This window comes from Ruditapes philippinarum, unplaced genomic scaffold (genome assembly GCF_026571515.1).
Source record: "Ruditapes philippinarum isolate M1 unplaced genomic scaffold, ASM2657151v2 ctg6750_1_1_1_1, whole genome shotgun sequence".
Lineage (NCBI taxonomy): Eukaryota > Metazoa > Mollusca > Bivalvia > Venerida > Veneridae > Ruditapes > Ruditapes philippinarum.
In genome coordinates, this window is record NW_026855761.1 from 40166 (window position 1) to 54923 (window position 14758).

Below are 14758 nucleotides of genomic sequence, written 5' to 3' on the forward strand. Positions count from 1 at the left end.
AGTTTAATGAAAGGGAAACAACTCATGCTGGAATTTCTTTCATACATGTGAATGACCTGCTGTTTGCGGATGAAATTATTTTAGGTCATGACCTCTTATGAAATAACTTTAGTACATTATACAAGGTTTATAAGGACTTTGTTAATAATCAAGCTTTATTTGGTTTCCATTCAATTAAAAAATCTCTTTTTGAAGTCAATTCCCTCTTGAACAAAAGTTCACATGTATGTACATGTTATGCATAAAAACAGATTGAATATCTTAATATCATGACCTGTTTGCTTTACAGAGATCTGAGGTCAATGTGCTTTGTCTAGAATTGCATCATTCTAAGGTTCATTTGTAGGTCATTCTAGAGAATTTTCCTCAAGGCCTAAAAAATGTTTCATTTGTTTCTGGTAATTTTAGGTGATTGTTTTTCACTGAGAGTCATTTAAGTATCTGTTGTATTATATTTATATGAGAATAAAATAATAATATATAGAATAGCCTGATCGATTGACCTGTAATTGTCTTAATAGTCTGAACAGCTGCATAACCACTTTCTCTGATCTCTGTTTTTTTTTCTTTTTTCTTTCATATGGTAATATTCAAATATTTTTTCAATAGAGCAAATAATAAGTTAAATGTGAATAAATTTGAAAATATTTTACAAATGTGGATATGGCTGAAATTATTTTTCACCTTATTTTACTTTATAATCTTTGATAACTGAGCATTTCACATGAAGGAACAAAATTTAAGAGTATAACTTGCTTGTCTTTATGATATAATGTTGTCATTTTTTGCTCGACCTTTTTTTTAAAAAAAAGTAGAGGTATTGTTGTGGCGGCGTTGCCGTTACCCTAGCTGTTGCCGTCCGCAAGCTTGTACCTGGATCATAACTTTTTAAGTTCTTGGTGTATTGTCTTCATACTTGGTCACAACAACCCTTGGGACAAGACCTTTCGGTAGACCACACTTACCTTGACCTTCATCCATAAATGACCATGACCTTTAAGTTCAAAAGTTTAAATTTTTTGGACCACCACCACCATGCGGACCACCACCATTGTGCAGACCACCATCACAATGCAGACCACTAACATGTGGTCCACCACCATCATGTGGACCGCCAGAAACATGCGGATCACCACCACTATGCGGACCGCCACCACCATGTGGACGGACCACCATGCGGTTCGCCACCACCATGCAGATAGCCACCATCATGAGGACCGCCACCACCATGGGGATCGCCACCACCATGCGGACCACTGTCATGTGGACCACCACCACTATGAAGACCATCACCAACATGCGGACCACCACCATGCGGACAACCACTAACATGCGGACCGCCACCGCCATGCCGACCTCCACCAACATGCAGACCATCACCAACATGCGGACCATCACCAATATGCAGACCACCACCAACATGCAGACTGCCACCAACATGCTGAACCACCACCAACATGCGGACCAACACCAACATGCGGACCACCACCAGCATGTGAACCACCACCACACCACCATGTTGACCGCCACCACAATGCAGACCACATCAACTTGGGACTGCCATCACCATGCTGACCACCACCACCATGTGGACCACCTACATCATGCGGATCACCATCACTACCATGTGTACCACCGCATACATGCCGACCACCACCACAATGCGGACCACCACCACCATGCGGACCACCACCAGCATGCAGATCACCACTACCATGCCGACCACCGTCATGTGGACCACCACCACCATGGTGACCATCACCAACATGCGGACCACCACCGACATGTGGACCGCCACCACCATGTGGACCTCCACCAACATGCAGACCATCACTAACATGCGGACCATCACCAATATGCAGATCACCACCAACATGTCTGGACCGCCACCACCATGTGGACCTCCACCAAATTGCATAACATCACTAACATCCGGACCATCACCAATATGCAGACCGCCACCAACATGCGAACTGCCACAACCATGCTGGACCATCGCCAACATGCGAACCATCACCACCATGTGGACCACCACCAATAATGCGGACCACCACCAGCATGTGAACCACCACCACCATGAGGAACATCACCAACATGCGGACCACCACCAACATGTGGACCGCCACCACCATGTGGACCTCCACCAACATGCAGACCATCACTAACATGCGGACCATCACCAATATGCAGACCACGACCAACATGTCTGGACCGCCACCACCATGTGGACCTCCACCAAATGGCAGAACATCACTAACATGCGGACCATCACCAATATGCAGACCGCCACCAACATACGGACTGCCACCACCATGCTTGACCATCGCCAACATGCGAACCATCGCCAACATGTGGACCACCACCAATATGCGGACCACCACCAGCATGTGAACCACCACCACAACATGTGGACTGCCACCACCATGCAGACCACGTCAACTTGGGACTGCCATCACCATGCGGCCCAACATGTAGTTAATGATGTAGTTAATGATACAATTTTATCCATTTCTATTAGAGTGTAAGATAATTAACCTGAAATGTTTACTTTCTGGTCAAGTTGACCAGTATACCTATGTTATCTTAAATGCATATTTATCGGTGGTGTTATCCTGACAAACAGTATACATGTAAAACTAAATACTGATATTATATAATTATCTAATTTTTTAGATAATTAAAAAAGAGAAGAAAGATCGCAATTTTGAAAAACAGTCATAGGCAAATTGTATCACAAATTAATGGATGGATGATCACCAAACTTGGTCCTATCATTGTTACTAATATAATAAAGAAAAAAACTTGGACTTGTCTTTCTACAAGTTTATTTGAAAAAAAAAAATCTATAATCACTGAAAAACAGTTGTTTCTGGTCAGCGATTCAGGGCCATCGTGGCCCTCTTGTTTAAGTTTCTGTACACATGTTTCTATATATTCCTTATTTATATTAACTTTATATAAATAAATACAAATCTGAAACAAAAATAGCAAACAAATATTTCTTTTTTCATTTAATGCATTGTACATTTAGATGAATAAAAAATGAAAATATTTGTCAGAATTTTTTATTTTACATTTATACAAGAATGACAGATAAATATCTGTATCATTGCATGTTATATGACCGACAGATGTTACGTTTAACAGTTAACTGTTAATTCACTTACCCCTGGTGTCAAAAGATATGCTTATTTCTACATTGATGTTTTATTAGTTTATTTCAGTCTCTTTCATATGCATACATATATACAGAAAACATATTAAAAATTGATAAAAAGTACATATGACTTTTCTACAATAGAATTATAAGAGACTATATCTTGTATATACTTGAAATATCATTAACCCTTTACAGTTGACAGTTAGTTCCTATTGTTAACAGTAAAGCAACATTATATAGAGGATATTTGTTATGTTCAGTGTAAGATCGGAATATATTTCACCGAGTGAGCACCAAAAGGTATATTTCACGAGTGGCGCAGCCACGAGTGAAATATGAACTTTTGGTGTTCACGAGGTAAAGTATATTACGATCTTACACTAAACAAAACAAATTTTCTTTTTATTACATGCTAAGAAACGTTTAAAAAGACATTTTATCCTAGTACTAAATGAAAAGCGCGCCAAATTCTAATACAACGTGACGTCATTTACGACGTCACGTCATTAAGCTGGTTTCCAGTACTGTGCACGCTGGTATTTCTCTGAGACAACGTAAAGGGCTTAAATTCAAAACAGTGAAATTATTAAATTGATAATTTCACTGTTACAAACAGTGAAATTACCAGTTTATAAATCACTGATATATTTCTATAATCCATCGAAAAGCATGTAATAAAAGAACATTTTACATCATAAAAGTTAGATTATCCCCACTGACCTTCAATAAAAAAATAAATGAAGAAATGCTATAAGATATTTTGATAATAAATCTCTAAGTGTTGTTAAAAGTGGCACTATTCAACAAATTTAATAAAATTATATCATCCATGGTCAGACCATGCATGATTGTTCAGTGGTGATATTCTATACGTTAGTAGATAAACAACTCATCATGTTTAAAACAGATATGTTTCATTTGTACCATACAATTTACTATCATCACAGTTGTACAATAAAATTTACTATCATGTACTATAAGCACCGATCATCTGAAAAAGATGTTGAAAGAATATACTAAAATTAATTTAAAACAGAACGCTTATACGAAGCTTAGTGTCTGAAACTCGTGAGTATAAAATATAGCAACGAACCAGAAGTTTTAAAACGGTTTTGTTTGTATTGTTTTAGCAGGGCTGGGAATCAAAACTGCGTCGTATCCTTCAAAATGTAAACAAACGCCGCCATCTTGGAACGAAAAACGTATGTTTTTGATTATAACTATTTTTGTTGGAAATGACTGAAAACCAGATATATGTATTAACACGCTACACTATTTTCCGCTTAGTTCTAGTAATAATTGTTATTTATTTAATCTTTGTGCATTAAATATCGTTGATCATCATAAAAAATAACATATTTGAAAAAATGCCTTTGTAAATAATTGATTTTGAATAAAAATCCTAAAATTTAAATCGTCATATCAAAGTCATTTTTTATTTTTTTGTCATCAAACTTTTGGAAAATAACCATACTTATATTATCTGGGGAACCGTGTCTCAAATTTTTTCAACCTTTTCTCAAAAAAATATTACGTAACGTCAAACATTTTATGTGACTTTTTTCACCATACATATTACGTAATTAAAGATAATTTAGTCGCTTATTGAGCAAACAAAAATCCCTGACACGGTTCCCTCCGTAAATGAATTTCCTTTCATGTGCTTTAAACCGCATGTTAATTGCTTGATTATTAAAAAAGTTATGCCGATTCAAAGTTAGTCCGACCCGCATCAAACGAAGTGTCATAAATCAGCTGTTCTCTCTCGGGACCCCTACGTTTCACGCTAAATAATTGCATAATACACAAATATCGCACCAGAGAGGGTCACAAGTTTGCCGGTAACATACTCTAACAACATTTTTTATGACCAGTGACATCTGACCAATTAATCAGCTGCTGATTAATATCAGTTTTATAGCCGAAATTTCTTCAATTCTTAACGTGATTTTACTGTCCGTCTGGTATCTGTCGCACATGTCACGTGACTATCGGTAAAATTTGAGGCACTCAGTGGGGGGAAATGGAACGCATTTGCGCACCGCTAGCGGGGGTATTTAATTGTTTTCCTTTTTGAAGTTTATTATTATTATCATCAGCATTATTATTGTATTATCCAGTGTCACTCTGCCTGTGGTTTTTTCGTGTACGAAAATTCCGTTAAAATATAAAATAAAATAACAAAAAACTGAGCTTCTGACAGTCTTTTAAAGTTCATGGTAGATGTAAAAATGAGAAGGGATATTATATATTTTTTCCACCAAATTTGATAATGCTTCACATAATTGTAATAGAAATAAAAGGTATTACAGTTTCTACCGGGATAGACAATAAAATTTCCAACTTTGTTCCCAGATTTATTTAGTACTGTGTCCGATTTACTGGCGAACAATTTATTTTCGCTGAGAATATTATTTTAATATCTTATTTTTTATTCATAGAGAAATAATCATCCTTAGACAATCTAAAATGGTTTAGAAATTTACCACAAGTCATATAGGCGTTCACATAAAAAATGTTGTCTGTTTTTTTTTGTTGTTTTACTTGACATTGTTAGAAAACGAGATTGAATGTAAAGTAAGCCCTTGAATCCGTACAAAAGTCTATCAACTCAATGTAATATCTATCAGATTAACGGGACAGACAAATTATTCTCACACATTATGGATATTTTAGCAACTACATTTTTAAATATCAACCCCGTGGTCGTGCGATTAGCCGCTATGCTTAATTATTTATGTTTCACACATTATGTTACGTACATTGGCCGACAATTTCTTAATTTATAAAAAAGGCTAAATGTTGAGATATTCATAAAATATGGTACGGTAGTTGTACGATACATGTATTACGAGTAGTATGGACCAGTATGGACCTGTATTTCACGGATATATGGAACTACCGATTTCCCTCATTGATGCCTCAACAGGGGGCGGAGCGTTATCGATAATCTACAGGTTACGCGAATAGCAGATACAAATAGTATTGGTACCGTTTTAAAACGTTTAAAAACACATTTTTGGGCTAACTGCTTCCAAATTAAATCACGAATGTGTTCAGAAAAAAGGTTGAGAAATCTACTTAGCAAACAATCTCATTTTAGGTATTTTCAGTGATAATTGACTCCGTTGTCACCTTAATCCAAATTTGTTAGGATTTACGTTTTTATATAAATGAGAAGTATAGCTGGGCATTCCGCCTTTTAATTAACTGGATATCATTGTGCAAACTCGGATCTACATCTGAGTAGCAAATATCTGTACAATTTAAACCGTTTTTTCCAACGAATTGACTCCTACTTACGATGCTAATATACATCGTAAAACGATCAAAAAGATTATGTCAGCACTTTTTTCCAATGCAATGTTATTTTGTTTAAATATATTTTAAATCAATAAAATACTCTTTACATAGAACAAAGATACCATTATAATTTATATTAAAAGTGTGAAATATATATATATATTCGTAAAAGTTTCATAACGAAAACATATAACTTATAAATGACATCTTTATCCTAATAATAAAAGATAATTTTGAAATTTGCGTAAGAAAAAAAAATGTATATACATGTATGTATACGCTTAAAAAATGCTTGTGTATAGTCTTTTTGAAAGTTGTGATAACTTTTTCATGACACTATTTAAACAGGATTTTAAACTCTTTTTTCAGATACACACATGCCGAAGAAGATTGTAATATCTGGAGAAAAACATTTCCTACGTCACGAAATAGGGACACCCTCAACACTGGTCTACGTAACATTCCTATAGATGATTGATATATTTAAGTGCTTTTAAGAACAGTGTTTGAATGACGAATTTTCTGTGAATACGATTTTTAATTTTAATGATTATTATCAAAAACTTTCTGTAATTATCAATTTGTGCTATGGACTTACTTTTCCTAAAATATTATGTGGAATGTTAACACGAAAATGATTATGAATATCTTTAAAAATGTTTTTTGGGTGGTAATATAAGTGGCTCAAATGAATCATTGTTAAGATAAATCGAAAAGACTTTGAAGTTAGCAAAGTTTGTTCGCAGTGAAATCCGAGAATGTAACTCATGAAAAACTTAGGAGAAATGTTAAACAATTTTATATAAAATCATGTATATGTTTATTATAAAAAATAGCGTTTATTATAAAAAATAGCAAACCCAAAAAAGTAAAATTAAACAATCAGATGATATAGATGCTAAATGTAAAAAATACTGAAAATTTATCAGTTTTAAGACACAAGAAAGTGCATCAGGCATCAAATTATCTTTCCCTTTAATGTGTCAAATGTCAAGATTATATTCTTGCAAAAAACAAACTCCAACTCAACGGCCTTTGATTTTTGTTTCTATTTGATGCGAGAAAGTGAGGGTATTGTGATCACGAAAGACAACAACAGGCAACTTTTGAAAAAGTTAGATAAACTTCAAAATGGCTGAATAGCAAAGAATAAGAGCAAGCCACTCTTCTCCTATAGTAGAGTAATTTCATGATGTTCATTAAACTTTTTAGAAAAGTAGGCAAACAGGATTGGTCAACACCATTGTTGTCTTCTTGGATCAATACCACCCCAGCAACCTATGTCACTAGCATTTACAGCCGAACTTAAAGTTTTTATTTAAATCTGGTGCCAAGAGAACTGGTGCCCTTTTTAAGTATGGCTTCTTTAGGAAATTTCTGTATTTACTTCTATTTTAATGATCACATCCGTGTTATTTGTGGCGTCTGTGGCGGCTGTAAAAAGTCCTCCCCGTACATTTAATCAATGATGTTATATTTTCGATCCTTGAAGATCGTTCAGCACGACATTATTGTTGTGCTTGTGGTAATTTTTTAGTTTTAACTATTTTTCGGCATTTTTCTAGTTGGGTGGTTCAATATTCCTACTTGGAAATAATGTTGAATCACCCTTAGGATATGTTGCCTGCTTTTTAAATTTGTCTTTTGACGTCTTATCTGTGATATGCAGTGCTTCAATAACCTCAGATCCCCTTTTCAAAATTCCATTTTATTTAGTTCCGCCCATTGTTTCCTCGTTTAGGGCACACGCTTTTTATTACTTGGGGGACCATACGCCGCTTTTCATGGAATGGCACGGAAGTGTCACATTGGAAGGTTCCATGATAACTGCCGTATGAACAATCTGCGGATGTTTCTAAATTCAAAATTTTACTATGTCATGTTTAAATGTTGAATTCTGCTTAAGCCGGTGCTAGGGGGCGTGGACGGTAACTTGCACATTCCAGTACCGTCCATGAACAGGCTCAATCAAACCGAGCCTGCAACATTTTCAAATTTTGCCGTGTTGGGCTTTCTTTAGGGATTCTGTATTTATCTATTTTAAAGGCTGTAAAATGCTATTTGACATTTGTCATTCTAAATGAATTTGTTTCTTTTTCTTCAGCAAATTTGTCAATTGTTCTGCAATATCCGAAAAGTTATTACAAAATTTACGATAATACCCTGCCATACCAAGAAATCGCATCAGTTTGTCTTTTACAAGTAAGTGCAAGGAAATTCAGTGAAAGCTTTTTGACCTTAGCTTCTTTTTGTTAAACTTCAAACTGGTCGCAACTACATGTCCTAAAAATGTTTAAAATTGCATGACAAAATTCAAATTTTTTTAGTTAATTTACATCACTTAGGTCGGTCGAAGAATGCTTCTTATAGTTTTGAGATGTTCCTCCCATTCCCATCAGAGTAGATGATTGCGTCATCAATGTATTGCGTCACATCCGTGTAGGCCAAATATTACCCATGTATACAAGCCTCTGAAAAGTTGTTGGTGAGTTTTTTCATACCAAATGGAATGATTTATATTGTTACAAAGCCGTCTGGTGTTTTTAAAAAGGCTAATATTTTGTTAGCTCTATCAGTAAGTTTTGGTACTTGTCAAAATCCATTAGAAAGATTCAAAAACTGTGTTACATACTTTGCCTTTTTTCCAATTTTGCCATTCCCAATTCTTGGTATAGGAAATGAATCAGTTTTTGTTTACATAAGTTCACTTTACTCGATAAATATGTACCCATTCTATTAATGTTCCGTTTGAAGTTTCGGTTACCAAGAATACGTGGAGAGCTGTAACTTGCTTTGACTTGGTTCAATAAATATGATAAACGAAGATCAACAAGGAAAAAGGCGGCGTTCAATGAAAAAGTCTTATCCAATAAAATACTGAAACTTCTTTGTCTAAGGTACATATGGGTTTAGAATTCTGCCTTAAAGCCGGTTGCTAAGAGGGGGCGTGGACGGTAAACTTGCACTTTTTCCAGTACCGGTCCATGAAACAGGCTCAATCAAACCGAGCCTGCAACATTTTCAATTTTGGGCCGTGTTGGGCTTTCTTTAGGGAATTCTGTTATTTATCTATTTTTAAAATGATCACATCCGTGTTATTTTGTGCCGTGTTGGCGGCTTGTAAAAAGTCTCCCCGTACATTTAATCAAATGAATGTTATATTTTCGATTCCTTGAAGATCGTTCAGCACGACATTAAATTGTTGCGCTTGTAGTTTTTTTAGTTTCAACCCCTTTCGGCATTTTCTTAGTTGGGGTGGTTTCCAATATTCCTACTTGAAATTAATGTTTGAATCACCCTTAGGATATGTTGCCTGCTTTTTAAATTTGTCTTTTGGACGTTCTTATCTGTGATATGCAGGCTTCATAACCCTGATTCCCCTTTCAAAATTCCTTTTTTATTCAGTTCCGCCCATTTTGTTTTCCTTCGTTTGGGGCACACGCTTTTTATTACTTGGGGACCATACGCCGCTTTTCATGGAAATGCACGGAAAGTGTCACATTGCAAGGTTCCATGATAACGCCCGTTATGAAACCACATCTGTGCAGATGTCTTTCTAAATTCAAAAAATTTTACTATTTCATGTTTTAAATGTTGAATTCTTGCTTAAGCGGTGCTAGGGGGCGTGGACGGGTAACTTGCACTTTTCCAGTACCGTCCAATGAAACAGGCCTCAATCAAACCGAGCCTGCAAACATTTTCAATTTTGCCGTGTTTTGGGGCTTTCTTTAGGGGATTCCTGTATTTTATCTATTTTCATGATCAACATCCCGTGTTTTTATTTGTGCGTTGTGGCGGCTGTAAAAAGTCTCCCCGTACCATTTTAATCAAGATGTTATATTTTTCGATCCTTGAAGATCGTTCCAGCAACGACATTATTATCGACTTTGTAGTATTTTTTAGTTTCAACCTTTTCGGCATTTTTCTAGTTGGGTGGTTCCAAATCCCTACTTGAATAATGTTGAAATCACCCTTTGGATATGTTGCCTGGCTTTTTAAATTTGTCTTTTAACGTCTTATCTGTGATTATGCAAGGGCTTCATAACCTCTAATCCCCTTTCAAAAATTTTTCCATTTTATTTCAGTTCCGCCCTTGTTTCTCGTTTAGGGCACACCGCTTTTTAAATTACTTTGGGGACCATACGCGCGGTTTTTCATGGGAATGGCACGGAAGTGTCCACATTTGAGAGAAGGTTCATGATAACCCGGCGGTAATTGAAACACATTCTGCAGATGTTCCCTAAAATTCAAAAATTTTTTAATATTTTCATGTTTAAATGTTGGGAAATTCTGCTTAAAGCCGGTGCTAGGGGCGTGGACGGTAACTTGCAACTTTCCAGTACCGCAGAACAGGCTCAATCAAAACCGAGCCTGCAACATTTTCCCAAATTTTGGGCCGTTTGGGCATTTTTTAGGGATTCTTGTAAATTTATCTATTTTATGGATCACATCCGTGTTAAATTTGTGCCGGTGGCGGCTGTAAAAAAGTCCTTTCCCCGTAACATTTAAATCAATGATGTTAATATTTTCGATCCTTGAAGATTCGTTCAAAGCACGACATTATTGTTTGCGCTTGCTTTAAGTATTTTTTTTTCAAAACCTTTTCGGCATTTTCTAGTTGGGTGGTTCCAATATTTCCTACTTGAAATGGTTGAATCACCCCCTTAGGATATGTTGCCTGCTTTTTTAAATTTGGTCTTTTGAACGTCTTATCTGTTGATATTGCAAAGGCTCAATTTAACCTCTGATCCCCTTTTCCCAAAATTCCATTTATTCAGTTCCGCCCCATTGTTTTCTTCGTTTAGGCACACGCTTTTTATTACTTGGGGACCATACGCCGCTTTTTTTCATGGGAATGGCACGGAAGTGGTACACATTGAAAAGGTTTGCGCCCATTGATAACCGCCGTATGAACACATCTGCAAGATGTTTTCTAAAATTCAAAAAATTTTTACTATTTCATGTTTAAATGTTGAATTCTGCTTAAGCCGGTGCTAGGGGGGCGTGGACGGTAACTTTGCCACTTTTCCAGTTTACGGTCCAATCGAAACAGGCTCAATCAAACCGAGCCTGCAACATTTTCAAATTTTGCCGATGTTGGGCTTTCTTTAGGGATTCTGTATTTATCTATTTTTACAGGAATTTGCTTCTTATATGGATTGTTGTTTTATTAGATTCAGGTGGTTTTTAAAGAATGAACGGTCATGATATTAAATTTTTTTTATCAAATTTTTTTTCCCCCCCCGGTAATGGGAATATCAGGGAAATAAGTGTTCAAATAAAGTGAATTTTTATACTTCACAACAGCAGGTGGTCAAGTGCTGTGGTGCAGCTGTAAAAAGTTGCCCCGTACTTTCACTTCAGTTGTTGTTATATTTTCTGGTCCTTTCGGGATCATTGATGGGCCGGCACTATTTTAAGTGTTTGAGAATTGAAGTACCGCCCCAAGCCGGTGCTAGGGGACGGTGAGGGATGTTGGGCACGTATTCACTAAATCCCTTAATGTACAGACTTAATTAAAACCGAGTCGCTGCAAATTCCTCCTGTAATTTTCTTTGTGATTAATGCTTCCGAGGGATCACTTTTTTCCAGAAATTTTCATATTCATAGAAAGGCTGTTTCAGGTTATTCTCGTTTCGACGGTTTCTAAGTGAGGCAAGGGTTTTCATCCAGATTTTTTCAGGGAATTATCAAGTTTTCAAGCTTTGCTGAACCAGGATCAGACTTTTCAAAATTTTTCATAACTATTTTATTCAACTTGATTACTTGAATTTTGTAGACCAGAGTTAACAATAGAATTAAAGGTTTACTAATTTTGCTATCTCTGTCAAAATATTCTTTTTAACATATTTTAATGTGACACATTTTTGTTTTTGCTTTTTCGGCCTCCCAGGAGTATTAAAAATATTATTTAAGGTCACTGCCTTCTTTTCAATAGTTATAAGGACCCAAAGTATCTTGTCTGTAATGGTTTTCCAGGTATAGGTAAAGAGCAAGTACTTCTATCACCAGGGTTAAAACAATCTTTTCCTGAGCATTTCTTCATCATTTACCCTTGGGAATTCATTTCACTTTGTTGTTTTGAATTTTAAATTTAAAGCCTACCTTTAACTCACATGGCATGAGTCAACCTTTTTTCGAAAGTCCGGATACATACTTGGGAAGATATGTCATCTTAGAACAGGGGACCTTTTCTATTTAAGAAGTTTTAAGGGTCCTCGGACTTGTGACCAAATACTTTAATTCAAAAGGGGCTAAAAAGCCAAGAGGATTCCTGAACAGATAGTTCTTAACACGGAAATAACAATAAATGGATGCCCTTTTTATCCCATCTTTTTCAGTGTCAAACAATATGACCTTACAAATATTTTTCAAGTCTGGATGAAATCTTTTAATTGCAAACCTTGACTTTCAGGTTGATAGGGCTGAAAAAACATTATATTTGAGAAAATTCCCCTAACTCGGTGCATGACGCTTCTGAAAAATTCCAGGACATAGGGTTGACCCCCCTTTTTATCAAAACAATACTGATTTGGTTTAAAACCCAAAAAAATTGAAAATTTTTAAAAAGAGCCTTGAAAAATGTTTTGGCTTTAAATAAATTTTCCCTTTTTTAAAAAACATTTTAAATGCCCGGGAAGCGGGTTAAAGGAAGGGAAAAAACAAAAAAATGTTAAAATTAAAAGGGGACTTTCCCCGAAATTAAAATTAGTTTTTTTTATAGGCCTTTTCACAAAGGCCCCTTTTTTAATAAAACAAAAATCCAAAAGGTTTTATTCAAAATGCAAAGGGCAGGGGGTGTTAAAAAGAAACTTTTTTTTGGTTTTTTTTTCTGGTTAGGTTTCCAAACCCATTTTTTGAACAGGTTTTTGGGCAAGATTTTTTTTCCAAAATACCTTAATAAAATCTGCTTTAAGGCCCAGGCCAAATAACAATTTATTGAAGAATTTATGTTAGGGGGTTTTTTTAACAACCCAAATGACCAAACTTAATGGGTGTTAAATGAGTCAAATTTAATATTTTTAATATTCTTTTTCCTTAAACTATAGAATAAGATAGAGGAAAAAAAAAAGAATCCCAAAAAAACCCCCCAAAACCGGGGAAAATTGAAAATGTTTCAGGGCCCGGTTTGATTGAGGGGGCCGGGTTCCCAAAGGACGGGTTTGGAAAGTGCAAAATTTTCCGTTTCCCCGCCCAAACCCAACCCCGGGGGTTAAAAAATTAAATACTTGGGGGAATTTTAAATTGGGCTTTTTTAAACCCATAAAATACCCTTTTGTTCTATAAAAAGCGAACCCTTTTGGGCCCCTGAAACTTTTTGGCCCTTTTTTTTAATAACCCAAAACGCCCCCGTGAAAAGCATTTATCTTTGGGAATTTTTCTATGTCCCAAAAAAAAGAAGTTTTAAAAAGTGATTTTTATTCAAGTCAGGGGAATTTAAAAAACAAAGTAAAAGGGTAAACATGGGGAAAAATATTTTAAAAATACATTTTTAATGTTTTATCCCCATTTTTTTTCAACGAGTATTTCCGTCCCCCGGAAGGTTGAATTGGGTTGTCGAGGAAAAGGGGAATTTTTTTCCCGGAAATGTTTTTCATATGGATAAGTTTTTGGGGGTTTCAAAAGTCCAAAATTTTCCCGGGGTTTTGGGGAGGGTTTTTATATATTTTTTGTAAAAGGAATGACCATTTAAGCCCGGGAAAGAAGGTTTAAAAAAAATTTTCTACGCGGGCCAAAGGGGTACCCTTTCCCGGGGGACGCATTTTTAAAATTTACAGTCCCGTGTTTGGGGGGATTTTTCCCGGAGAAGTGTTTGTTTGAATCTAAATTAAAGGGGTTTCACCCAAGTGTTATGTAATGCAAACAAATTACATGTATAAAAATTAATTTGGACCGGAGTTGTATTTTTCCTTCAAAATTATTATCCACTTGAGGTTCTTACCTTTTATTTTAGAACATTAACTACATGTATGTACTAGAATTTCTTAACTGTTGTTTGAAAAGTCATGTGCATTATTAGATTTAGATTAAATAATTTCCGGGGAATTGTCTTTATTTGTTTGATAAGTTGCTAGATTATGATAGAACATTAATAGACTTCTGGAAATCGTTCCTAGTTTATAATTTACTAGGAAATTTATTTAACTCGGGATAAAATTTTCATTTGGGGGTACCTTTTAAAGTCGTCATCAAGTGATTCTTTTAAGTCATCATTTACCTTTTAAAGGTCCATTCATATATATTTTGTTAATTTGGAATATTATTTTTTCAAACTTGGATATTAAGTGAATTATT

At 35.5% G+C, this 14758-nt stretch overlaps 1 protein-coding gene across 1 annotated transcript; it reads right to left on the reverse strand.

Moving 5' to 3' along the window:
• Positions 1-1138: 1138 nt before the first annotated feature.
• Positions 1139-2342, reverse strand: LOC132744290 (uncharacterized). The gene is made up of 3 exons (XM_060732948.1): positions 1984-2342; positions 1476-1902; positions 1139-1441 (listed from the first exon to the last, which is right to left on the reverse strand). Exons 1-3 carry the CDS (start codon positions 2340-2342, stop codon positions 1139-1141), a joined length of 1089 nt encoding a protein of 362 aa, XP_060588931.1.
• Positions 2343-14758: the final 12416 nt, after the last annotated feature.

Coding starts and splice junctions, on each gene's coding strand:
- LOC132744290 (XM_060732948.1), bottom strand. CDS start 2,342: ATGGTTCGCATGTTGGCGATGGTCAAGCATGGTGGTGGCAGTCCGTAT. Junction 1,903..1,983: donor GTTGGCGATGGTCCAGCATG/GTTGTGGCAGTT, acceptor AATTTGGTGGAG/GTCCACATGGTGGTGGCGGT. Junction 1,442..1,475: donor ATGCTGGTGGTGGTCCGCAT/GTTGGTGTTGGT, acceptor GTGGTGGTTCAG/CATGTTGGTGGCAGTCTGCA.